Here is a 27,336-nt window from a genome sequence, read left to right as displayed (position 1 = left end):
TAGTATCTCCCTATAATCTATTTAAATTAGTAAGTAGATCAAATCCGACAAAAAGATTGGCGGACTGGAGAAGTTCTACTTTGAAGGTGCTTTCCAATATTCTTATGTGAAGGTGTGGCAAAGAGATAAAGAATGGAATTCTGGGAGAAAGTTGTCTTTATCCATAAAAACCTTTGGAGAAAGGATCAGTGACAGACCGCCCGTGGAGCTGGAAAACTACCTCCTAACTCACCCGTAAGTACAGCCCTCTGGAAACTTATGCCAAAGAGAAAACCAGAACTTTGCTGCTTGAACTTTCTCGGTATTATATGGGATATTCGGACAATGATGATTAAGCCAATAGAAATTAGGGGAAATTCACATAAAATAGAGTTCTTTGGATTTCTTGGGAGATACATTCTCATTTAACTTGGAATCATGGATTTATACATCTGAGTTGTTTAAGCTTTTCCTGAGTAACATCAGCAAGGGGAATAGAGGGGAAAACCGAACCACAGCGGAACAGTGGAGGAAGCCATACTTAAGTTTACTTGAAAGTTGTGTGACTTTGGAGTTAACACGTACCTTTGCTGGGCCTCTCCTTATCTGTGAAATGGGTATTATGGAAATGGGAATATGTGTGTCTGGATCGTAGCTCTATTAGCAGTTTTATTCATTGACTTTTGTGATTTGTAAGGTAAAAATATTTGTAAATTGTAAAAAATAACTAGTTGTGTAAAGTGTAATCTTCATTAAAGGAGGAACCTAGTATTGGCTTCTGACTTTTGCAGGTTTGATATTATGTCATCTCTTCTGTGTCAGAAACTACGGAGTTTCCAAAGATTAGCAGATATAAATGGTTTAGTTTGGTTGGAGTTTTGTGAGGCTCGGGGTGGAAGGGTGTAGCCAGCTTGGAGAGGCATGCTGCTTGTAGAGTTTGGACTTTGGCATTGGGAAACTATTGAATGCTTTTAAGGTGGAGGAGATACCTGATTGGATTATTTAGACAGATAGCTGAGAAGATAAAAAAAAATGATCTCCTCAGATGTGGATTCTCCTAGTCCTCCCCCACAGCCTGCAGCTTCAGGTAGCTGAAGAACAACATCGGCCTCTCGGGCTGGTCTCACTTTCATGGCCCCTACCTCCAGTGGCACCTTAGTGCCACCAGATGCTTGTGTATTAGTCCCTAGTCCCTTTGCTCTCACCGACATGATATCCCTGGACATGTCTAAGCAGAATCCCTTAGTTGGGCACTGGCTTCCATCTCTCCATTGCTCCACAAATTTTCCCTCTCCCAAATCAATTTTGCTTCCTCCACTAGACCATCTCCAGATCATGCAAAATGCTGTTATTTTTATCATCTTAAAAAAACTTTCTCTTGACCCTACTCCCCAAATCCCTCTTGTTTTTTTTGGCTGCAAAACTCCTTGAAAGTGTTTCCTGTCTCCAATTCTCTCTTGATTTTTCCTTTCCTTGTGTGGGAGATCAAGATTTGGCCACCCTGAAATCTATCTCTATCTCTTTACCTTGGTTGTTTTCTCTAGGGACATTTGACCCCCCCCCCCCGCCCCCCCCCCCCCCCCCCCCCGACTAACTGCCTAAAGAATTTGACATGGTCGCTCCTTCCTGGAACAGATCTATCATGATGGCTGTAAAGATAATGTAGGATAGAGGTCACAATAGAAAAGGCACCAACAAGCCCATCCATACAAAGCCTCTTCCGCCTCAACCTTTTGTGGAACACCGCAGGCCCTAGTCCTTAGCCACAGGCATTCCCTTGAGCATCTCCTTCAGGTTCATGACTTTAAAATACCATTTCTATGCCAATGACTCCCATATATGTATCTTTAGCCCAGACCTCTCTCCTGAACTCTAACAATCTCCACTTGGGTGTCTAAGACATCTCAAACCCAACATGTTCAAAGTCCAGAATAGTTCCTCTGAAGCCTGTTACATGCGGCTTTCCCTGTCTCTGGGTGGCACCTCCAGTCCTTCTAGTTGCTCAGGCTAAAATGCCTTGGAGTCATCTTTGGGCTCCTACTCCTCACATCCTGCAGGAAATCCTATTTGCTCTGCTTTCTAAACATCCAGAGCCTGAACTCTAGAGGCTCATTGATCACCTCCACTTCTATCCCCTCCTCTGTCCTAAAATACTGCAATAGTCTCCTGACAGGTCTTCATGCTTCTCAACCTAGCAGCCAGAGCCTTTCTTTTCAAAAGTAAGCCTGATCCTGCCACCCCTATGTGCCCACAGTAGCACTCCTTCTCATGTGGGGTTAGCAGCTGCGAGTTCATGTTTTGTACCTGAGCCTTATCCCTCAGCTGGGATGTATCCTTCAAGGGGTCTCAAAGTTGATACTAAAGAGTAGCGATTTATGGAGGTTGTATAGCTCAAATAAAAAAAACTCCATTGTGCTGTTTGGGAGCCTTTACGACACAGTAGAGACTTTCATAAGAGACGATCTTGTCTGAAAATTCAATCCTACAGAATCGTACAGTTATTTAACATCTCTGAGCCTTGGTTATGTGTTCCTGTTTTGGCTCTTTTTCATGTGTTCCTGTCTTGGCCCTTGCTCATCATTTCCTCCACTTAAAACACCCTCCACCCCTTCCCCATTCTCCAGCCATGAACCTCACATGTCACTTTTGTTAGAGATTTCCTCCCACTCCCCCCTCTCACTCCCCAGTCAATGAACGGTCTTTCCCCGTGCCTTTGGGTTCCATTAGTGTATTCAATCAATACTTAGCGGGCTTCTTACAACATTTCGGGGATAGAGCAGAGAATGAAAGGGAGGAGCTCTGCCTTAGAGGAGTTTCTGGTCTAGTGTTGAATGCTGTCCAACAGAGTAGCCATGTGTGGCTATTTAAATTTAAATTAATTAAAATCTAATTAAATGAAAAAAAAATTCCTCAGTCATACTAACCACACTTCAAGTGCTTGCACAACGCCCATAGAGAATAACCTCATCATCACGGGAAAGATCTGTTGGACAGCACTGTACAAGAGGGAAGAGAGATGCACAACACTCACACACACACACACGTACACACACCTATTTCACAGAAACTAAGGTAATAAATTCTGTGTAGAGAGCCAGCCCTGAGGGCCTAGTGGTTAAATTTTGGTGCACTCCACTTCAGCGGCCTGGGTTCAGTTCCTGGGTGTGGAACCTTGCCACGTGTCTGTCAGTAGCCATGCTGTAGTGGGGGCTCACATAGAAGAACCAGAAGGACTTAGAACTAGAATATACAACTATGTACTGGGGCTTTGAGGAGGAAGGGAAAAAAAGAGGAAGATTGGCAATAGATGTTAGCTCAGGGCGAATATTTCCCAGCAAAAAAAAAAAAATGCTGTGTGGAGAACTGAAATAAAGTGATACAGACAGAGTGACTGGTTGACTACTTTAGATAGAGGGGCCAGGGAATGTCTGAGAAGGTGACATGTAAGCAGGTATCAGAATGAACAGGAGAACTCTGAAAATGGTGGGGCGAAGGAATTGGGATCTAGGCACAGCATACTGCAAGGGAAATGTCCCAATGAAGGGATACACTTGAATGCACCCCAAGTGGCTGGAGCCCCGTAGGGAGGGGAAAGGGTGGTAGAAGAAATCTGAGATGTAGGCAGGGGCCACAATGGGGCTTTGTAAATTTGAGTAAGGAGTTCTGTTTTTTTTCCTCTGAAAGAGCCATGGGGGTTGTAAGCAGGGGAGTGACACGGTCAGATTTTATATTTACCATTTATATCATTCTGCCCAATTTTATTAGTTAGTTGCTTACTTACCTGTGTCTCCACCGAATTGCACAATCCTGGATTTTTTTCATCCTTAGTATACTGAATCTTACCCCATTAGCCTCAATATACTAGTAATACCTGTGGAAGAATTGAATTAAATTAGAAAATCCTTATCACTGACCTATTGAGATTTGGCTGAGTCTCAGAGTAAAACAAAATTAGCCATAAAATATTTTTCCTCCCAAATAAATAAGGCATGACCCACTTCTGTGTGAGGCATTTCAGAATTCTTCCCCCCACCTTTGGTGGTGGTTGCGGTGGGGTCAATAGTGTCCCCGCCAAACGTATAAATGTAGAGAATAAAAGGATAGCAGGTATACAGAAATGTGCCCATTCCTTGGTGGAACTAATCTTGTTACTCAGTTGAATTCAAGTGCGTGACATTGTAAAGGTAGGAGGGCTATTACAGATCAGATGGTCGAACCCCCATCATTTTATGGAAGAGACGAATTTTGGCAAATAGGCCAGGGGAGAGCCTGTGTGAAGGCCGAGTGACAGGAGCGAGCTTGTGTTCAAGGAGGTTCAAAGACAGGGGCCACCTCCAACCAAGGCGGACTTCAGACACCGAGGTTCCCCAGGGAGGCTGGGGCAGGGCAGGCTGAAGAAGGGAGGGTGGTAAGGGCTGTGTGTTGCCATGTAATTTTATTTCACAGAACGCCAAAAAGCTGAGTCCTCATGTGGGCTCTCTGGATTTTAAAATTTTGCTATTGAGAGATGAATTTTTAAACACTGTTGTACAGAGCCCTCTGCAGCCAAATATAGTCTTTGAGCCACCAGTTTGCAGCATCAGGCTTTAGGTCTCTTCCAAGAGGGGAGGCTGCTGGAGCCTGGGGTTTGCATTCCAGGGTGGTGCAGGACCCACAGTATGCCAAGGCCATCATCCACTTCTCCGGGAAGCCTGTCATGGGCTGCAAGAAGGCTAGAAATGGAGCACAAGTGCTCCCCTGGGCGGAAGTCACCGAATCTTTAGACCGGAAGGGGAGTTAATGAAGTACTAGGCAGGCTTAGACATGTTTGTATGGTTTAATATTAAGAGCAAAAGTCAGAAGACCTCATCTGGAATCTAGGCTCACTTAATCTCTCCAAGCGTCAGCTTCCTCCTCCATGAATAGGATTAAAAGCAACACCTGCTAAGGGGTTCTGTGAGGATTAAATGCACCTCGGCGCTTGGCACGGAACCTGCTACACAGTAAAGTCTCCAGAAACCTTGGTTAATATTAATGCTTATTTAGGTTTAGTTTTCGAAGTTCTCCCACAACATTTTTGCTCATTATAACAATCCTTTGAGGGAGTCAGAGCAAGTATTTTTAGTGCTATTTTACAAAAGAGAAAGTCAAGGGTTGGAGGAGCTCACTAACTTGCAGGCATACTCCGCTTCATAAGTGGCAGAGCCAGGATCTGAACCAAAGTCTGTTTTCTGAAAAATTTGCCCTGACATCACTCAGTAAGATGTAGTCTGAGTCATTGCTTCCTGTAGCATGAATGGTTAGGCACGGTGATTCACGTTCTTGCTTAATTCTTGCTAGTTGCAAACTTGGCAATATGACTGAGGCTAGGGACTAGCCATTGTGGCCACAGAGCAGGAGGTACTCTGCACTCACCAAAGCGCCAGTTGACTCTCATCTCAGAGGCCCAGGGTAAGTGCCCCTCGGCCACTGGAAGACTTGTCTTTGCTCTGGTATTCCCCCAACTGAGCCTGCCTCTGGTTTCCTTTCTGTTTGCTCCCTTATCTCCTGTCAAAGCACCAGGAGTCAGTTTGGACTCTATGTGGAGAAGGAGCTGGGAAATAAGGGGTTGCTTCCAAGGACAACTTCGCCTGTCTGTTGGAAGATACAGAGCCCTCAGCCACCCTGGAGCTAACAGAGACCTAAAGCAAGCATGCGTACGTGGTCTCTCATCGCTAGCTCACGTGATACGCACAGTCAGGGTGAAAGGAGAAGTTGCACTCTGAGAATTAAGACTTTTTCCTATACCATCTGGTGGGGGGCACACCAACCAGTCTGTTTTCTCTTATTCAGGCCAGTGCCATCATGAATCCTCTGGTAGCCATCTCAAGCCTTATCCTACTTCTGACAGGTGAGTGAATAGAGGGGCTGGGGTTTGGAAACCCGAGGATGGGGGAGTGTAAGGGGGGTGTGGGTATGGTGCAGGAAGATGGATGTTCTTGGGCTTGTTCTTGGAAGGTAATGGGTCATCTAGTGAGCAGAGAACCAGGCTGAAATCTTACTCCAAAGAAATTGCTTAAATGCTACGAATTACAAAATCCATGGGTAAGTGTACGGGGCATGACGCAGAACAGTGTGTCATGTGCTATCATTTGTGTTTAAACAAAAAGGGTGGGTAGATAGACGTGTATGCATGGACTACTCAAGCGTATGTAAGAAATATTAACAGTGTTAGGGTGGAAAAGAGATGTCTTCATTGGACCATTCTGTGCTCTTTGACACATTTTTTTTTAACCATGTACAACTATTTCTTTTAAAAATAAAATATTTTAATTCAGAACATTCTATGAGATGGGGAAAAATTCAGAAATAGACATATCCTAAATTGTAAAAACAATAATCTCTAGAGGTGAGATTATGGGCAAAAATTCATTTTTTGGTATACTTCTATAACTTAATTTTTATAATTAGCATGTATTATCTTTGTAATCCAAAAATGATATTAGGCAAAATTAAATATTATAAGAATTCCTGTGAAAAAATGGACTCTTATTTTATGTAACAATGAACATTTTATTCCCAGAGCATTTCCCAAATTCACAGCCCAGTCCTAAATATGATTAGTAGGTGAATCTCAGATTTCTTTTAAAGGCCACCTTGACTGCATTTGGCAATATAGGGTTTTTATGTCAGTGACACAGGAAAGAGGTTTTGAGTTTGTTTTTGTTTTTAGGTGGCATAATTTAGTGTTTGATTGAATATTCTACAATTCTCTGGTTTCACCAGGGTAAGTGGACCTTGCTCAGTTGCCAGACTGTCATCAACTTATGAGAAAGGATCCCTACTTGGACTTTTTTGGACTGATCCTAAAGCCCATGATAAGCTGCAGTTCTTCCTGGAAGTATTAGAAGCCAATGTTCTAAAAACTGATTTCTGAAGAGTTTACTAGACTTCTGCCTTTAAGCCAACAATCCTTTAAACTAAACATTAGCTCTGCTTTCTTTTTTTTTTTTTTTAATGAGAGAGAGGCTGTGAGGTGACTTCATTTGCAATAACAGTTTTAAAAACTGCAATAAAAATTAAAACTTTAAATGCAATAGAATTTTTAAACGTATTTCAACTGAGACAGTGATTGAATCTAGAGGAGAGGAAAAGCCACATGCAGGGGGGCCGGCCCGGTGGCGCAAGCCGTTAAGTGCGCGCACTCTGCTGCGGCGGCCCGGGGTTCGCTGGTTTGGATCCTGGGTGCGCACTGACGCACTGCTTGGCAAGCCATGCTGTGGCGGCATCCCATATAAAGTGGAGGAAGATGGGCATGGATGTTAGCCCAGGGCCAGTCTTCCTCAGCAAAAAGAAGAGGATTGGCAGATGTTAACTCAGGGCTGATCTTCCTCACCAAAAAAAAAAAAAAAAGCCACATGTAGGTATTACCTGTTTAATTAGCAGATACCTGTCAAATACAGCATGAAATACACACCCATGTGTTACTGGAGTGTCATTTAGTTCAAACTTTTTGGAAAGAAATTTGGCCATATTCATCATGAGACTGAAAATATTTCTGCCCTTTATCTTGGTACTTATTCTCTTAGATATCTATCCTACTAGAAAACAATCCTGAATACAGAAAAAGTTTAAATGATATTTTATCTACAAATATAGCTAATAAACAGTACTGCTGATGAAGAATATGTTACCATAGGAAAATGCTTATAATAAATTTTAAAAATTAAGAATATAGTCATTTGATTACAAACCAAATAAAGTACATAAAGAAAAAAGTGAAAATATTGAGGCCCCATGCTCAGTTTTCTCTATTTTTTTTTCCTGTTTTCTTTTTATTTGCAGATGCTGTAGTTTCTTATACACAAGTGAGTGGAGTGGTGGGTCAACCTGTCACGCTGCTCTGCACCTACTCAGCAGCTAATGGAGCCATCACAACCATGTGCTGGGGCCGAGGGCAGTGTCCTATGTCTCAGTGCTCAGATGAAATTATCTGGACTAATGGATCCCATGTCACTTTTCAGAAGCACACGCGTTATAAGTTAAAGGGAAAGCTTTTGGAAGGAAATGTGTCTTTGACCATAGAGAATGCAGTCCAGGCTGACAGTGGTCTGTATTGTTGCCGTGTTGAGCACAAGGGGTGGTTTAATGATATGAAACTCACCCTATCATTGGAAATAAAACCAGGTGAGCTTGTCTTCCTTCTTCCTTTGATCACTTCATGTGGGTTAACTCAGATAGAATTTTCTGTTTGGTAGTAATTTTCTCTTCCTTTAATAGGGAAAGAGGAGGTTCCTACTATCTTGTTTCCCAATAACTCTTGGGAAATAGAAAAACCTTCATTTGTGGAGAATAAGGTGTTAAGACCAACCTTGATTCAAGACCATAGGCTAGAGGATATACCCAGTCAGCAAACTGTCTCTTAAAACAGTGCCTCAAAAATGCTAGTGGGTTCCTGAAAAAGCATTCACTGTTTCATAGTGAAATATAGTGAACATTCTTATCAAACTGAGTTTATTCAGCTTAAAGAACTGCCCTTTTCTCTGAGATTATGTCTTAAAAGAATTTTAAAGTATCCTTTCTTAACATTTTAAAGTGATTACAGAGAATTTCGAATACATAAAGTACATAATATAAGGTACTGTCAAGAAGATACATCGCCCAGCTTTAACAACTGTCAACTCAATCTTGTTGCATATACGTAAGCATATATAGTTCCACCCCCTCCCTCTGCCCTTCTTTGGATTTTTTGAAGCATATCTCACATCATATCTCAAAATTGCTTGTTTAAAAATTAAAATGATCTTATTGCAATATGAAAATATTTGCATCCCAATAGCTATTCACCAGTTGCTTTTAAGAATTTCATGAAATCCAAAAATCTGGGAAGTTCACATTTTTCTGTCTTGACGTGGACATCCTAATTTTCCTTATCATTCAATGAAAGAAGTAGTTTCTTCAGGATTTCCTGGTTTCTGGTGCTCTTTCCTAATGAATCTCCTTCTATTAAGGTCTTCTGTTGACCATAGAATCCAATGCCCTTGGCCTTAATAGCTATGTCTCTCTTTTTTTTTAGTTAAGAGGAACTTGATTGTGCAATTTCCCAACTTTTGGACTCGGCTTGTTTCCCTTATGAGGGCAAGAAAGATAAGGTCATTCTGACAGAGAAAATAGCTGACTGTGGGGAAATGATATATAGAAGGCAATTTAGGGAAGCCAAAAGAGGCTGGTGATATAGTGTGCTAAAGACAGATGTGAGGAGGCAGCAGGTGGAGAAGAGACTGTGGTTACAACATTTTTGGAGTTGTGAAATTATATTATTGGTCTGGCTGACTTTTAAAAAATGACATAGAAAGAAATTAGTGGGAGATTTTTATAGTGCCTAGCAATTTTTTAATAGGCGGGTATTTACAAAGCCACTGCTCTGTCCAGTGGCAAGTGGATCTATAACTGAGCCAAAGTGACTCTCTGCTTCTGATAACCAATTCTTTGCTTCGATTTTCTCGCACTTTTCACAGGCCGTACTTACTCTGCAACCTTCTGTTAGAGCTTTTCCACACCAGCATCTCCACTTATGGTTTCCTAGCTTCTTCCTGGGGAAAATATTTACCACTGAGGAAGACAAATTCATTAGTTAAGCCGATTAGGTTTCCTCCTCTTTATTGTTTCCATTATGATCCTTCCATGAGATTTTTTGCATGCTGGCTTTTTTTCTCTAGATTAGATTTTATTTTATTTATTTTATTTTTATTTTTTCCCCCAAAGCCCCAGTAGATAGTTGTATGTCATAGATGCACATCCTTCTAGTTGCTGTATGTGGGACGCAGCCTCAGCATGGCCGGAGAAGCAGTGCGTCGGTGTGCGCCCGGGATCCGAACCAAGCCATGGGGCCGGCCCTCTAGATTAGATTTTAAACTGGAGGGAGGGGATTAGATTGTACTCTTCTTAAAAGCCTCTGACTACACAATAGATCAGGGTCAGTAAACTATAGCCTCTGGGTCAGATCAGATTCCAAAACAGGCCCACCAACTGTTTTATAAATAAAGCTTTGTTGGAACACAGCCACACCCATTGTTTATATACTATTCGAGGCTACTTTCACACTGACAGTTGAGCAATTGCCGCTTAGACCACAGGGCCCTCAAGACCTAAAACATTAACAAGCTGGCCCTTTACAAAAAGCTTGCTGACCTCTTTAGATTAATGCCTTGCACATAATAGGCACTAGCAAGTATTTGTTGACAAAAATTTTTTTTCCTCTTCAAGGCAAAAATTGGCTAGATTCCGAATTAAATCGGATCTCTCAGAAGAGTTTTCAAACCAATTGTCCCCTATCCAAGGAACCTGAGGTTTTCTTTTATAGTTAGTAGGGTTGAAATTTAAAGAAATCTTTCGCAGGAAAAAATGTGCCTAATGAGATAAAAGTACACATTCTTGATTCAGTCCTTCATTAACTTTGCTTTTGCGCCAGGTACTGTGTTTGGGCTTAATTCTGGTTTCATGTCTCTCTTTGGGTAGCTCTGAGACCTTCAGTAAGTGGTTTGGAATCCTACATCACTTCTGATTCTGGAGAGAGTCAAAGTTGTTACCTCTTGCTATTATCTCTTAGGTGAGAAGGAACCTTAAAAGGTCTAGTCCACGTTCTAACCAAATGTATAGATCATCCGTGGGATCTAGCATATGCTAATGGGTGTGAGTTATCCCTCATTTAAGATGCAGGGCCATTGGGAACTGCATCAGGGCCATCAGGACTGACTGAGCTAAATGTTATTTATTTGGTAACTATTCTGGGCCTGGAAACTACTGTTTTACGTCTTAGTCATTCACCACTGAGAGGACGAAGATAGCTCCAGTGTCTAGACATTTTCCCCTACCTCACAGATATTTATGATGATACATAAATCTAATATGCATGACTGGTCTTCTCAAAGTGCTTGAATGCAAATCCCAGATATCATTTTTTACCTCGGAACCTCCCCAAATATGTACCTTTCAATACAGCAGTTTCCTTTTTGCAAACATGTCTTCAAGCCATCCCTAGTCACAGATTCTAGTTGACCAATGACATGAACTCTGAGTTCATGGGAAACTAGTACCCAGTTCTGCCTGGGGACGGTCTCTCATTCGTTGTGTTGGTGTATGCACAGGCCCAGCACAAGGCTCTTGTTTCCTGCTGCTTGACTAATCCTTGCTTTCATGTTGATTTCTAACTCCAGCTGAGGTCACCAGTGTTCCAACATCACCTAGGGCCTCTACCTCTGCTCCTCCAATGCCAGCAGCCACGCAGAACCTCAAGCCAGGTAAACAGATGTGTTTCTGAGCCTAGAGGCCTTCTAATGAGAGGATGTAGACCATCCAGGGCATTATGTTAAGGCAGAAGTACAATCTAGGATAAGAGTTCTTACCTGGATTCCAAACATGGACTTCACAGGGTCTGTGAACACCTTGTCCCAAATTATATGCACCTTTTGAACATATAAGCATTTTCAGAGTGAGGGGACCCATAGCTTTTTGTCACATTCTCAAAGGGATTCAGTATTAGCCAAAAGAAATCCCCCAAAACAAAAGCCAGACAACTGATCTTGGACATCTAATGAGAATGGTATGGATTCGGCCCACTTGAGCTCAGGTTTATGAGGAAAGAACAGGGAATGCCAGAGTACAAGGGTCAGGTTAATGAGATTCTGTCCTCACAAGGAGCTCTGAATGGAGGTTGTTTGTTCTGTTCTGAAGTCGGACCCTCCACTTGAGGATAAGATTTCAGTGAGGTTAACATTTACTCTTTCCTATGTACCAGGAACTGTGCTAAGTGCTGTACAAGTGTTATATCACTTAATTGTTATGACAACCCTTTGCATTGTAGGTGTGATTCAATCCTATTTTATAGTTGTGGAAACCGAGGCACAAAGTCTAAGTTTGTTGTTGAAAGTCATACGGATAGAAAGTGATTGAGTCGGGATTCAGTCTCTGTTAATTTGAATTTGGGGCTTGTGCTTTTACCTATCAGATCGTGCCTTCTATCATGAACACTGAGCTCATGTTTGGATGAGTTTTTCCTGATCTGACATCCTCGCTGAAAAAGCCTTTATACAATTACCTTGTCTTTTCAGGGCAGTCCGTGACTTACAGGGTTTTGCTTCTAGCTTCCTTTAATTTATTTATGTAGCATAGAAATTGCAAAAGATGCCATTTATACTCATTAAAAAGTAAACATCAGATTTAAGGACCTCAGAGATTTAAAATTTACACGTTTGTTGTTTTTTCAATTCAGGCCATATGCTTCATGCTTCAAATTTTCGATAGATAAAACTTTAGATTTAGTACAAATGGAGAATAATTTGACTTATAGGTTGGGAAATAGCTTGCCATTCTGAGGACAAGTTTAGGTTCAAATCTTCTATTTCTAGGATTAAAAAGATAACTTTTAGTGGAGATTCTCAAAGCCTCCAAAACTCTTTGACCCTTTGAGGTGGCTCTGAATTCTGAGGAGTAACAGAGATGTCGCAACGTTTTAGCCAGAAAAATCTGATTGAACGTATTGATTTCCCTTGACTCCCATTGAAGCACGTGTATATTCAACCAGGAGGGATCTGAAGGATTGGGCTATGAGCTATGTTTGGAAGAGAGGGCTTTAGGTTAAAACTGGGATTTTAGAGCCATAAAAGTTTGCAAGAAAAACAGCTTTGTTCCAGGCAGCTGAACACATGAGAGAATCTGTTGAGTTTCTCAATATTGATTAGCCTCTTAATACTTAGTTTGTGCCTGTGAAGGTGGATGGATTAATGGACCTGGTTTGGCGACCATGCATAAGTTATTAACTTCATTTAAAACAGAGATTTAAAAGAAAAGTATTGGTTTATATGTCCATGTGACCTCCTGGTGGATAGTGTTAAATGAATCAAGCCTTATCCTTATCCTGATAGTTTCCTAAAGAGTTTGAGCTTAGAGTTGAACTTTATAATACAGGAAGGAGGTGAGCACTGGAGCTAATCCAATACAGGGACATTTATCTTTACATCCACTCCCTTCCTGTGCTCAGTGCCTCTAGTACATGCTAGTTGCCTAAAATATTCATGGAATGTTTAGATGTAAGGTTGTAGGGGAAGGGGAGAAAAAAATGATGCCCACAAAGACGCAAACTTGGGAAAGAAGTTATGCTCAAGAGCTGTTTTGCACAGATCTAAGTTGGATAAAGACTGATCATCTGACTTTCTTGTATTGTCCTGTTCTTAGTTCCTAAAGAGAGCTACATCCCATTAGAGATTTCAGTATTAGAGGAAAACAGTTCAGGACATGAGAAAGTGTGATGTTAAAGTGTGAAGACCATGGTGGAGAAGAGGAAACAGAAAGACCAGTGAGAGGCAATAAGAAAAGCTGAGGATTGAGAATTCTTGTCCAGCTGGCGCCAGTAATTTGCTCTAAAGTTCTGTGGTGCTCTAATGGGAAGGAATATAAAGATCTTATAAAGAGGCAAGTAATTACCTCTGCAGGTAAGGTGAGATATCTGATAGAAAATAACTGAGTGATTTCAAAAAAGGAAAGGGAAACATAGTCCTGTAAGGGAGAATTCTTAGTGAAGCTTTTCGGTGAGAAATGGAAGATGAGTCAGATAACACAGGAAATCAGTTTAACAAAAGGAGCCACTGCAGAAGGAGCCAGGGTCAAGGTCTACCAGGAATGTTGCTTTGAGGGTTGTCAATCATTACCAAGGTTCAGACACTGGACATTACAGTTACCTTGAAGAGACCACAAGGAATTAATTATTGTGAGGATGTATTCTGCGCTGGTCAATATGTGCATCTCCCTGGAAAGATGTGTGAATGGATAATTGGTAATTTGAATAAGCCCAGGAAATCCAGATTGGGGTTGCTGTGAAGGAGGGAGGGCAGATTAGTGTAAACTTCCAGGCCCTGTTCTGTGAAAGTGAAATGTCATTTGTATGAATAAAAGCTTAATTGGATGCCCTGTTTTAGAAGTTACACATTTAGGGGGATCCTAGGAGTATAAAAAGTGTGAAATAACTCTTTCTATAGATAAGCTATCCAGATCATTACCTAGATCAGATTTATTCATGATAATGAAATACCTAGATGCCCGTGCAATGCCTCCAGGCCATCTTTGAATAAATTTCTAAGAGGGAGTTGAAACGTAATTCTGATTTTAGTTTTGTTTTTTATTTTTGCTGGGAATGGGAATTTGCCTCCACAAATAGAACATAGTTATCCCATTCTTTTCATTCCAGTAGCTACTTTGTCTTCTCCAGTGCAGACAGCAGAAACCCAGCCTACCACCCTGCAGGAAACACGCACGACCAGCGCGCCATTGCTCTCTTGCTCAGCAGGTAACTTCGTTTTCTTTCCTGAGCACCCGGGAGCACTCGCATTTTGATAACCATTGACACATTATTAAGAGCACATATTCTGGAATAAGATGGATGTGCCTGAGTGCCTACACTGGCCACTTCAATCAGCCATGTGGCTTGAACAAATGTCTTACTCTCTCTGAACCTGTTTTCATCATTTGCAAAATGGATGGAGTATCCCTGATCTGGTAGAATCCTTGTGAAGATTACATGAGACGGAAGAGCTTGGGATGTGGTTAAAGGGAGTAAGTGATAGATACAATGGCAATATGACTATTACTTAGAATGTCCAGAATACATACACCTGACTGGCCTAGGTAGCTTGTAAGATTTGGCAACATCCACATGCATATAGGTATTTTTCTAAATCAAATGAACCAGTCTTGACTCCAAACTTATTACTGGGGAGCCTTAAAACAATTAAATCCAAACCAAACTGGTCACCCAGTTATGCTTCGCCTGAGCCCCAGAACCTAAATACAGCGAGGAGGCTCCCCTGCTACCTTGTCAAGCTTGCACCTGAACTCTTTGAGTTGGGTTGAGGACACCGACACTGGCACCAAAAACTCTTCTCCACTCTCCGCATTCGGGGCAGGTCCCATATAATCTCTACTCTTTTGAAATATAAGATTGACCTGTCTTTCCTGTGGTGAAGAAAGGCGATACTGAACCTTGTCACCTTTCTCAGCTAGCTCTGTTACCCATAGTGGTAATTTGGGGGAGTGCCACACGCAGAACCCCTGTGTAACGCAGAGCTGGCTTATGTGTCCTTGTGCCTGTGCTGCATCTAGACAAGGTCAAGCCTTGCAAGCTCCTCATGTGTATGACTCATTTGTACTCAGGAGTTGCCAATCTGTAGGGGGCCCCCATATGACCTACCTTTTGCCAGTCATCTCTGGAAGGTGGTTAGTTTAAGATGGACCTGCTGTGAGATTCACAGTGGGACCCATTCCGATGGGATTAGATAATGGTGATATTTGGTTTTGAAAGTGGAATCCTTAGTGTGAGCCGTTTCCAGGCACAAAAACAAAGCGAAAACAGATAAGAACACAAGGTAATAACAGTAGGAGCAGCTGCACCCCACACTTTTGGGGTGTGAGGAGAAAGAAAGTAGGAGAGGAGAATCATTCTCTAAAATATCATGTCACTAAAACCTAGTCAAGGTAGAGCTTTCCAGAATGGAACAGACATTGGAGCAGCTGTGTCCCGATGGCTTGTGTGACTGCTGCCATCTTGGCGGTGTATCTGAGGCTCTGGAGCCAAATCCTCACTGTGCCTGAGTCAGCCTTCAGTAGGCTGAAGCCTCACAGAAGCAAAGAATATTAGGTCTGGAAGGGATTTTGGTCGTCATATGGCCCGCCACCCACCTTTGGAAGATGTATGTGCCAGGAAACTGTCATGCATCATGTCATTTAATTCTTTCAAGGCACGCCTTATTTATTGCCATGGCCAGATTGAGGAGGCCCTGTAGTCCCGCTCTGGAGACAGACAGCTCCCAATTCAACTGCTAGCTACTAGCTGCGTGCCCATGGGCAAGTTGTCGCACTCCTCACTGGATGTTTCTGATGCTTGAAGGGCACAATGTTTGGGAAATGCATTGCACGGTGTTTATCCTGCACTGCTCCTTCCGTTATAATATCATAATAGTTAGTAATAGCTGATATTTATCTAACATGGTGTTAAGTGCTTTACATGCAATATCTAATTTAACAACTTTATGAGATAGGTACTATTAATAGCTTGTAGTTCAAGGTTACTCCAGCTAGAAATATTATATATTTATTATATATATTATTTATATATATACACACACACATACATATGTACACATAGACACATACGTACATATATATGTATGCAAAGGACCTTGATTAAGGTCACATAGCAAAGGGACATTTTCAGCATTGAACTCAAATTTTATCTGACTCAAGTCCATGCTATTTTTACTGCATTGTCCAGTTCTATACCTGAAGGGCTTACTTAAAGTTGTAACACAAGTCACAGACAGAACCTAGACTGTAGATACTTCTTTGGCTAAGAAGTGGTCTCAGAATGAGTAAAATGTAAACACAGTAGTACTGTAAAGATTTTGGGAGATGTGGTTAGTCCAGTTTCATTACCACTGAGCTTCTATAGCTTTGTCAGTAGTCTTTGAAATCCCCCGTAGTATTTTCATTTGATGGGAGTGCAAAGTGTGTGGTGGTGATGAGCAGAGGCTCTTCTCATTTACTAGAGTTGGAAACTTGTTTGACCATTCCGGGTCTGTTTCCTCATCTACAAAATGGGATTAAGGAAATTCTTGTAAGGATGGAAAGTGCTTAGTAGATGGTCGATTTTGTTTGTTGTTAGTATTGTTGAGTCGATTCTGACTCGTAGTGACCTTGTGTTCAGCAGAGCAGAACTCAGCCCAGTTTTTTTGCGCCATCCTCTCACCTTCCGGTGCTGCATCAGACAATGCTCCACTGCTATTCATAGGGTTTTCACGGGCAATTTTTTTGGAAGTGGGTGGCCAGGTCCTTCTTCCTAGTCTCTCTTAGTCTGGAAGCTCTGCTGAAACCCGTCCACCACGGGTGACCCTGCTGGTATTTGAAATACTGGTGGCATAGCTTTCAGCATTACGGCAATACACAGCTGCCAGTATGACAACAGACAGATGAGTGGTGTGATTTCCTGACCAGGAAATGAACCCGGGCTGCAGCAGTGACAGCACCTGATCTTAACCACTAGACCACCAGGGCTGAAATACTCAGTAAATATGCAATAGATACTCAGTAAAAAGGGAATTCTATATTTGACCTATAGTTGCCTAGGAAGGCCAACAAATAGATGTTCTGTATTACAAAATAGATATTTCCAAACACTGTTAAAATTTTAACATTCAAAACTTTAAGGCATAATATCCTTTTGTATTAGGATTTTAGGTAGTGTAAGATACATTGGTCTTGTGGCTGATGTGACAGATATTTTCTAGAATACTTCTGGATCAATGTCTAGGCACATTGGCATACAGTGCAGGAGTTATATGCCACCTGTTTTAGATATCTTAGTACATTTTACTCACATTTTGAATGTAAAGCCAATGTAATGTCCATTCTAAATAACATGTTTCTGATCTTTGGATATGCATATAGTCACTGGGCACTTATTGAGAGGTTCTTACTTGGCGTGAAAATATTGATTACCTATCTTTAAGTGGCATTTTTAACCTGGTTCCAAGACTGAGTGTCTGTGACGCCCCTAAGATTCTAGGTAAAACTTTGTGTGAACTTGCATTTTTTTCCCTAAAGAAGAAAAAGAGGGTCCATTTTCGAAGAGTCCATGACAAAATGGTTAAGAAACACAACCTTATGGGATAGATTAATAAATGTTAGTAACTTGATATAACTCTTGCAATGCCTGCAGCGTTTGATCATATTATTATCCAACTTTTTATTCATCACCAGAAGGCAATGTGAATATATTTAGTGTCTGCAGTAAAAATTCAATATTTTTTATAATTCTAATTAATTTTCTTTCTTGTTGAGCAGATGAGAATGGCACTGTGACACAGTTTTCAGATGGCCTTTGGCATAACAATCAAACTGTAAGCATATTCCTTCCTACTTTATTAGCCAGATTCACTTGTATGTTTCTCTGGAAGCAACTTACATTTAGAGCTTACTTCTGTAAGACTAGCCCAGAGATTGATTCTTTCTAGTTAAAAAAAAAAAGGAAGAAAAGAATTTGACTCTTAAATATGGATGCTTTAATTAATTTGAAAATTTCGTATAGATGGACCAGTTTGTTAGAAATACCTGATAAGTGATATTTCACTCTATATACGCACACACTCACACACTACAGACTTTCTCTTGACCAAAAATTGGAAAAAAAGAGTGAACTAATTCAAAGAGAGTGAGTTAACATAACATACCAATGAAGACTTGTTATTGTTAGAGAAATAACATGCTTTGAATCAATGTGGTGGAGTGGAGGACATCCCGAACAAAAATATTATGGAAGTGAAAGTGTGCTTACTTAAACATAGGCCCCCTAATATTCTTTTCCAACCCAGTTGCCCTCCTATGAGGAAATTTGGAGACCACTGCTGAGTTTTTCTATGCATAAACCTCCCCATATTATTACTTATTAAGGTCTTAGGGTCTTAAACACCTTCGTGATTCTGTAAATGTTCTCATACTTTTTCCACAGTGAGCTTGGGAAAAATCTAAGGAGTTCTAGTCTCATGATGCCCATCAAGTCTCATCTTTGCAAATAAATTAGACAAATTTATCAATAGAACATTTTCTTTTGGCTCCCCTGGGAGACACAATTTTCCTTTTACTACGGGCAAATAACTATGTGCAACAAACAAAAAGAGTTTGAGGTATCAGAATAATCCTTCTGGCTGCAAGTGGTGAAAATGACAACACAGCCATAGTAAGAGGAGCTCACACTCAGTCATGGTGGGGTTCTTTAGTGTTGGGTCAAATGGATTTATCTTGTATACCTTAGTGACAATGAGAATGCTACATAGAAGTGATATTAAAAATTTTAACAACTTGTATGGCATGGGCACTGATTGATCTGATGGATGTGGGCTGAATTTGTATATACCTGCTAAATATCAGAACTGCCACCATGTAAATGATTATTATACTGCTATATGGCCAGATCTATGTTGGATTAAAAAAAAAAAATTCCGAATGGTGACATTGTTCTTGACCTCAGTTACCTCCAGAACAGGTATGTTTAGCAGCAAGTAGAAGCAATTTAGAAGCAAGTTCACAACAGGCAGTAGCAAATTCGTGAGCTTTTTGTGCCTTGACTCTGAGAATGTTAAGATGTCTTCAGGTATCTTGAAAACATGCAGCATATATTTTGACCCAGTAAGTCAACTTCCTGGACTCTATCTTAAGGAGAGAATTGAACAGATACATGAAGATGTATGAGAAAAGATGTTCATTGCTGCTACTTGTAATCATGAAAATGTTATAAACAACCTAAATGTTCAGGAGTAAGGGATTAATTACAAGTCAATTGAGCATTCCCAAATATTGCCATTAAGAATGTAGTCACTGCAGTACATTTACTGACATGGGAAGACAGTTACTATTGCTTGTTAAATGAAAAAAGCAACTTTTAAAATAGTAGATATACTGTAGTATATATTGAATATGGTAATTGTTTCTGATAAGAAAAACACCAGAAGGATACAATTCTAGGAGACTATATAATGAAAAACGGTAACAGTGGTTGATTGTGGATGTTAGGATTATGGTTGATTTTAGTTTCCTTTCTTTATACTTAGCTGCACATTCTAAAATGGACATGCAGTTTTTATGTAATATAATATTTTATAAAATGAAAGCAAAGCCTGACTCCTGCAACACCATGTTCCATCTAACCACTTTACCGCCTATTGGTAAGGTAATAACAACATGACTTTTTCCTCCCGGACACTGGCCATTCCCGCTTTAAGCAAGGATGGCTCAAACGCCAAGTTATCTTCCCCTATATTCCTCATACTGTTTGTCAGGAAGTACCTAGAAGTACCTTTCCCAAGAACTGTATTTAATCTGTAGTTGACAGACACAGAAATAGAGGTTCAGAGAGGCTAAATAACTTGTCCAGGGTTGCACAGCAATTAAGAGCTGGGATTAAGAGACTAAACTCTGACACAGGAAGAAACTTGATCCTTCTCTCTGATCTTCCGTTTCCTTTCTGTTAAAATACCTATGCTGTGGGATCGCTTTAGGATTAGAGCTAAGCTGTGTAGAGGGGCCAAGCATAATGCCTGGCATATTCAGGCTTATTCCAGGAGGTAGTGATCCCTTATGAACTGCACTAGGAGATTTAAACAAAATTCTGCATTTCTACCCAATTGCACAGCATTTTAAGTTAATTTTTAATCAGGGCCATGTCTGTGAGCAGCTCCTTCCAAGTCCATTTATGTAGACATAGATAGAATCTTGAATTATAGTTAAAAAAAAACAAAACTGTAATCAAGGACCAAATTCAATAACTGAGCACATTCAGATAATATCACCAAGTCAACTTATACATGAACAAAAATTGTTTTTTTTTGCTTTTTTAATATAAGAAGATGCATTTATGGAAGTAGCTTATTGATTAAAAAAATATCAATTGACATATAATAAATGTAATTGACATATAATATGTAATTGACATATTAATAAAGTACACCCATTAGAAGCATACAGTCTGAGAGTTGACAAATGTATACACCTATGTAAATACCACCCCAAGCAAGATAGGAAACATTTCCACCATCCCCAAATACAGTTTGCATTTCAAATTATCTAGAATTTCACCATAGGGTTACAACCTCAGATCATTTGGTCTTACCCATCATGGTCTAGAAGTAGCCAAGGGCTAATGAAGATAAATGTGTCTGGGTATGTCATTTTAGGACCTGTTTTGTACCTAACTCTAACAGATGCTTTTTCGATCTGCCGATGTTTCCTTAGCATGTGTTGCTGGCACAGAATCCATGGATGATCACCAGTAAGGGGCTCTCTGTTGGAATCAGTATTACTGCCATGGTAGTGCTCACTTTTTTGGTTGTCATGATTGCCAAAAGTAAGTCATTTCAAGATTGTGCCTAAGGGAACAGAGCAAGGGTTCTAGAGCCAGATGGCCTGGGTCAAGTAGCTTCACACGGCATGGGATTTCGATCTCACATAACTTCCCTGTTTCTTAACATTGTTCTTTTTTTTTCCCTTGAAATTATTGACCTGTAAAGAGAAAAATGAAATTTATATTCTCTATAGGAGAAATTAAATACTAAGAAATAAGAGTTTGTTGGGTAGAGTTGGGATTTGGAAGGCAGCAAATCATTGTAATACATAAGATTTGTTCACTCCTCCTCTCAACCCCTCCAGAGTCAGTTTTTGTCCCCATGAGGGATGAGAGCCTTGAGAGTTCTACACTCATTTAACTGAAGAGGCAGTGAGACTTTGGGAGGGAAACTGATGTCAGGGCTAGGGATAGAACAAAGGGTTTCAAAAGCAGCCATCCACCAGGGGTGTGTGTGTGTGTGTGTGTGTGTGTGTGTGTGTACAATCTGTCGCCTATAAAAGAACCATAGTCATCCATTTTTTAAAGTGAAATATAATTATTAATAATTGCATTAAAGTAAGCTGAGGCATGTGGGTGAATACACTAAACCGTTAATGAGCATGAGATTCTTTACACTAAGAGGCTTGTTTGGGTCATACAGATTCAAAAGGAATCACCTGAAGTTACCAAGGAAGAGGCCAGTCTGGGGTTTTTTTCCTTTATTTTTTTAAACATTCTTCTAAATTTAATTTTTTCAGGCTCTGAGCTCTGTACAGATTTTGGTCATGGTGAAGTCATAGTAGAAATAATATACTTGTTTAGAAAAAGATCTCATGAACTCTTTGGCTGACATGTTAATTTTCTCTTCAACTACTCCCTAATTTAGAATATTTGAGCATGAGAAACAAGCAGGAGCAACTCAGGTAAGTTTGAAAGGGTTTGTGTCAACACCGTTTGATGTTCCTATTCTAGTAAAAATAAAGAAAAATTTCTCTCTATGCTGATCCTCTTTTTCTCCTGAACTCTCCATTTTATGCCATAGATCTTAAAAAATCTAGTTTAAGGAGCGCCTCTATTGCTGTCCACACCTTCCAGTGATATTTTTAGCTTTCTCTATTTCCCTGGAATTGTGCCAGAACTGCTACAGAAAGAACACCTCAATCCTAACCCCTTAGAGCAAGAGAACTAAATCGAAAATTGTGTTTGATGGAACACTTGAATGAGTGTGGTTTGTTCTTTGATTTCATTCAGCACTTTTTTTACTGAATGCCTACTATATTCCAAAGAGAAGAACAAAGCAGACAGAAAACATATAAGCAAATACACAGTCCTTTTAGTGCTTCTAGACAAATACCATGGGGAATAGAGAGCAGGATAATGGGCTATTTGAGGGAGCCCTGAGGAGTGGAAGGCAGCTCTGCAAAGATCCGGAGGAAGACAACTGCAGGCTGAAGAAGTGCCAAGGCACTGTGGTGGGGCAAGTGTCTCTGGTTCTCCACAGTCTCTATCATCGCCTACTGTTCCATACTCAGCCTGCTCTGCTCATTCTCATTAGTTATCTGGCCTCATAGGCATTTGAATTTACAAGTTTTGTAAATCCACTCTACTGTCCAATTAGAACTTAAATCCCCTTTACTTGCATCCACGCCCTGTGGTCATCTGCCAGAACACCTGTAATGGTAGGAAACCACTACATACTTCCACATCCAAGTAGCCTGCTTCGTTACGCCAGCTTGGGCTTTAAGCAAGGTCTTCCTTTGATTCAAAATTCATCCCCTTAGGCTGCCATCCACTATTCCTAGTTGTCTTTCATTGGAAGTTTGCACACAGTCTTTCCTAGGTCTGAGTTAATTACATGAGCCAATCCACAGACTGTGCATTGAACAACACCCAACACATTGTAAGTGCTCCATAAGTGTTGGCTTCTGTTATTGCAATCATGTCCTTCACAGCAATACACCTGTGAGATAGGCACTATTATTCTCAGGTTACAGATTAGAAAACAGGTTTAGAAATGTTAAGTGACATCCAAGGTCACACCACACAGCAGGTAAAAGACTCAATTTTAGGTCTGTTAGAGTCCAAAACCCATACTTATAGAAGTTTTTGACTGTCTGCTTCCAAAATTGAAAGAAAAAAATACTCCTTATAGGCAGAAGAGCATGGAACGTAGCATCCTTTTAGTTGATTTCTGTCCTATCACTAACTGTTTTTAAAGATCCACTTTTTATTACCTAATTGTAAAAAAAAATATTTATTGTAGAAAATGTTGTAAAATATAGAAAAGATAAAAACGAGCATTTCCTCATGACATATTTTTTGGCAGCTATGTCACACTGACTCATTTTGAGCTATTGACACCTAAACCGTTTTCACACATGTACGATTGGTCCGTCTGAAGATGAGCTGAATGAAGACTCAATATAATTTCTGGGTGGGCTGAGGTGATAAAAACAGTCACTATATACAAATCATAAAAGAGAACCTATACCAAAACTCCACACATGACCTTTTCATACACTTGATGTGTGAGTGTATGTGTTATAAAAATCATCTAATCCATGGCTTTTGAATTCTGACCATTAAGACACAGTAAGATTTTTGATACCATGATCCAGTACACACTTAACATGAAACAATACTATTTTATTACATCCAATATGCTCTGATATTTTGTATTCTATGTTTATTTTAAATACAGGATGTAGACTGCTAAATGAATTTAATAACCCTCTAAAGGGTCATAATCCACAGTTGGAAAAACACCAGCCGAACTATTTCTTAGCCACTTTTGAGAATGCATCTTGATGTAGCACTTTAATTTGATGTCTGATATCTGTCTTCTCAGATTTTCAATTTTTGTACTCTATTACGTGAGTCTCTTGAAGGATTTTGACTACTGCTTAGGATTTCTATCTGCTTGTTAAACAGAATTTCCTGCGACTTAATAGTCACAACTCTGGAAGCTTCTATTCATTTCATAGGCTGTGTCAGTGGGACTCCAGGAGTTGTAAATACCCAGTCTTGCCTGAGCATATACAATTGTGCTGCTCATACTTTAGAAGTGGTCTGCTTCTCCCTTACATATGTTATTCTTTTTGTAGTGTGGTTTCATTTAATGACCCTCAGATTGGAGCTTTGCAAAGTGCAGCTGAATTACGTGTCCGAGCAGAAGACAATATCTACGTTATTGAGGACAATGTTTACGTCATGGATTAAGACCCAGTGGCCTCTAAGGGTTTATGCTCTTGACTGCAGAAGACAGTGAACAGATATCGCCACGTCAGACTCCTTTTAAGCTCCAGGATGATTTTTCTGGCAGTTTCACTTGTCATTCCAACATGTCAGTGATGTTGGGTAGAGTGACTCCAGCTCCTCTGTGTACAGTCAACCTCATTGGAAATATAGTCCTAATTTTTTATACTGAAACTGGCTCCATCTTTCTGGTCATTGCAGAGCTCTCTCCCACACATGAAATGAATACTTTAAAATTGTGTATTCTCTTTAGACCTTATGAATCCTGTATCCATCAGCAATTTTCATTAGAGAAACAGGAAAAGAACCTCTACCTTGGTCACCAATGCTCTCAAGAAAAGTAGAATTAGTAAATCCAACTTGGAACTTGACTTCATTTGGAAGCATTTTATGACTCTCTCTTGTTTTTTATCTTGTAACTCCGAATATTACATTCTTAGGTCCCCCAAGGGTTTCAAATCATGTGGAGCACAGATTTTTATTTCCCCCATGGGAAAATAGGAGTGTGATTTCACCATTATACGTAGAACTGGTTTCTCATGGCTCTGGAAATACAAGGTTTTAAGTGCTTTCCCTGGGACCAAGATGGGTATTTTAGCAGTTAGAAGAAGCGAGGGTAGTGAGTGGACCAAGTAGATACTAGGGGAAGAACAACAATTGCCATGTGATTTAACACATGTATGCTATATCTGCTGTATCTATGTCACAGTTCTAGACACTTATGTAGACGACTGTCAGGCTTTCTGGACTCAAGTTTGGAATGAGGCAGGGAAGACATAAAAGGAAAAAAGAAAGGGAAGGAATAGGGAAAAAGGCCTTTGAAAAGTTGTTTTGCAAATATAATAGTGTTGTTTGAGAGTGTTACTAGTTTTGACCAAAATTCTAAATGGTCCCCAAACCACTTTGATTTTTAAAAGTGTTTTGGAAGGATGAAGGGTTTTTTTTCATATCAAATCAATTCCAATGCTATTTTTTTCACAAGTCAATTAAATTTTTGGTTTGGCCAAGAGAGTTAAACAAGGGCTAAAAGTAAGGATATTTTTAGTCACCAGAAGCATTTTCTACATGAAAATTACTGCTACACAGTTAACAAGGCTGGGTATTAATTTCAATTTTGAGTATACCCTGAAATAACTCATGCTTGGGTGAACTGTTCAGAGCTACTCACACCATAAGTGGTCTAAGAGGTCAGAACGCTTGTTTTCAAAGGCAACATTTTTGACACTATTCTGCGGAGTTCTAGGAAATTAATAGGACCTCTGAATGAAGGTTATGTGGGCAAATAGGATTGTTAAACATTCTATATCAGATTTCTCAAATGCAGCCAGCCTGATCTGGTCTAAAAAATTTTGTTCAAACTACAGTGTTTTTCTTTTAAATTCAAGACAATGGGCATAAACGTGGAGATTTCAGATTAAAGCCCAGATCTGTAGCTTCTCTGGAAAGAACTGGCAACATTGAACTGCATTCCTGTGTAGTCAGGGCCCCATTAGATGGCATTACATCCCTTCAGCCCCCCAGTTCTCACTTTTCTTGCACACTCACATTTGTTACTTGCTTTGTGACTGTGGGGCTTTGAATTTATGACACCTGCTCTATTCTCCATACCCTTCCTGGAGATTTATGATGGCACAATAAAGGCTCTGGGAATCCGGTTAACTTTGTTTAATCCAGCATTTCCCAAACTTGTTTGAAACCCATGAGCACAATGACTCCTGGCATACCCATATGTGGGAGTGTGGGGGAAAGCAGGTAGCACACAGAATTAGGAATAGGACCTGAGTTCTAATCCTAAATCTTACCAGTAACATTGGATGACATTAGGACAAATTATTCTTTATGCTTAAATTTTTAAAAATCTATTAGAGATAATCATTTCCATACCTACATTGGTATATAGTGGTAATTCCAATCACATACTACTTGTGAGAAGTCTTTGAAAAGTGAAAAACACTATAGACATGCAAAGGTTTTTTTTTTTTTTTGGTTGAATTTGTAGAAGATCTAGCATTAGTGCTCAGTAAATAATTTCAACAGTGTTGCATTTGTAAGTCTCTTGCCATATGGGACCTCATTTTTTTTTTTTTAATAATGTTGCTTTTTGGGAAAAGTTGATATTGAGTAATTTGGCTATAATTTTATACTGCAGAAAAAAATTGTCAATAGAGAGGGTGAACAGATTAGAGGGAAGGAAGGGGGGTATTTAGTTGATATTAAGGTTTTTTTTGGTACATATATCAATTTTGTAGAATGTATTGAGTTTTATTTTCAATGCTTTGAGACAATTGGGATTCCATTTTCCACAATTTGTCTTGGGACATTAGGACACTGGTGTGATTAAGACTGTATATTTAAACTTAGGAAAATTTGCACATCTTTAAGAAGTAGCAGAACCAATCTTTCACTGATGGCTGTGAAGATAATTTTGTGAATGAATGAAAGTGTGAGGGACTCCCTGTGACTTTTCGTTTGTATGTATACTCACTCACTAATAAAAGAGATTTTTGCTTTCATTTTGAAAACTGACTTGTTTTCTCGGGCTCATCAGTTAGTTAGGGCCAGGCATCTTCAACTTGCTGTGGCAGTCAAGGGTACGTAGGGCAAGATTTGAGAGTCAAGTGTGCCCAGCATCTGTCTTGTGCTGGAGGTGGAGCAGAAAACAACCCCGAACTCCAATACCCGAGGAGCACCAATTTAGTAAGGAAGAAACTCCAAACCATCTATTCTAGTACTGACTAATGCTAAGGAAAAAAAGAACATAGTGATAGAGCCAGGTTCTCAACTGTGGCATTTGGGGCCAGATAACCCTTTGTTGTGGGGACTGTCCTGTGCATTGTAGGATGTTTAGCAGCATCCCAGGCCTCTATCCACCAGAGAACAGTTGTGCCCTTCCAGTTGTGACAACTATAAATGTCTCCTGAGAAGCAATACCACCCCTGGTTGAAAACCACTGTGATAGAGGATGCCTGGAGGGTGTGGGGGTGTGGGGAGTGGGGTAGCTTTAGCTGGGTTGATCAGGAGCTGCCTCTGGGAAAGAGGTGATATTTGAGTTGAAATCAAAGTAAGGTGTAGGCGGCAGCCACTTGAAGGGATCCACCAAAGGCAAGGGCCATGGGGCAGGAAGAAGCTTGTGTATTAAGAGGAAGAAAGTTAGCTGTGTTTCAAAAAAAGCCAGGGTGACTGCCCCAAAGTGAGTGAGGAAGACTGGAAAGAAATGAAGC

The 27,336-nt window shown here is 40.2% G+C and overlaps 1 protein-coding gene across 4 annotated transcripts; it reads left to right on the top strand.

Annotated features, from left to right (window-relative positions):
• Positions 1–69: 69 nt before the first annotated feature.
• Positions 70–25,179, top strand: HAVCR1 (hepatitis A virus cellular receptor 1). Of its 4 annotated transcripts, none has more exons than XM_058544739.1 (9): positions 70–234; positions 5,791–5,848; positions 7,783–8,124; positions 11,154–11,237; positions 14,183–14,278; positions 17,827–17,882; positions 20,770–20,881; positions 21,747–21,783; positions 23,965–25,179. In XM_058544739.1, exons 2-9 carry the CDS (start codon positions 5,803–5,805, stop codon positions 24,077–24,079), a joined length of 888 nt encoding a protein of 295 aa, XP_058400722.1. In that variant the 5' UTR covers positions 70–234; positions 5,791–5,802; the 3' UTR covers positions 24,080–25,179. The 4 variants fall into 4 exon arrangements, with proteins under 4 accessions (XP_058400722.1, XP_058400727.1, XP_058400711.1 ...); XM_058544728.1 differs by having other exon boundaries at positions 73–234; positions 14,180–14,278; XM_058544734.1 differs by lacking the exon at positions 70–234 and adding an exon at positions 5,328–5,409 and having other exon boundaries at positions 14,180–14,278.
• The last annotated feature ends 2,157 nt before the right edge of the window (positions 25,180–27,336 follow it).

Source organism: Diceros bicornis, chromosome 1, assembly GCF_020826845.1.
Source record: "Diceros bicornis minor isolate mBicDic1 chromosome 1, mDicBic1.mat.cur, whole genome shotgun sequence".
NCBI classification, from domain to species: Eukaryota; Metazoa; Chordata; class Mammalia; order Perissodactyla; family Rhinocerotidae; genus Diceros; species Diceros bicornis.
The sequence above is the reverse complement of the archived record's forward strand: the minus strand, read 5'-3'. Positions and strand labels throughout refer to the sequence as shown.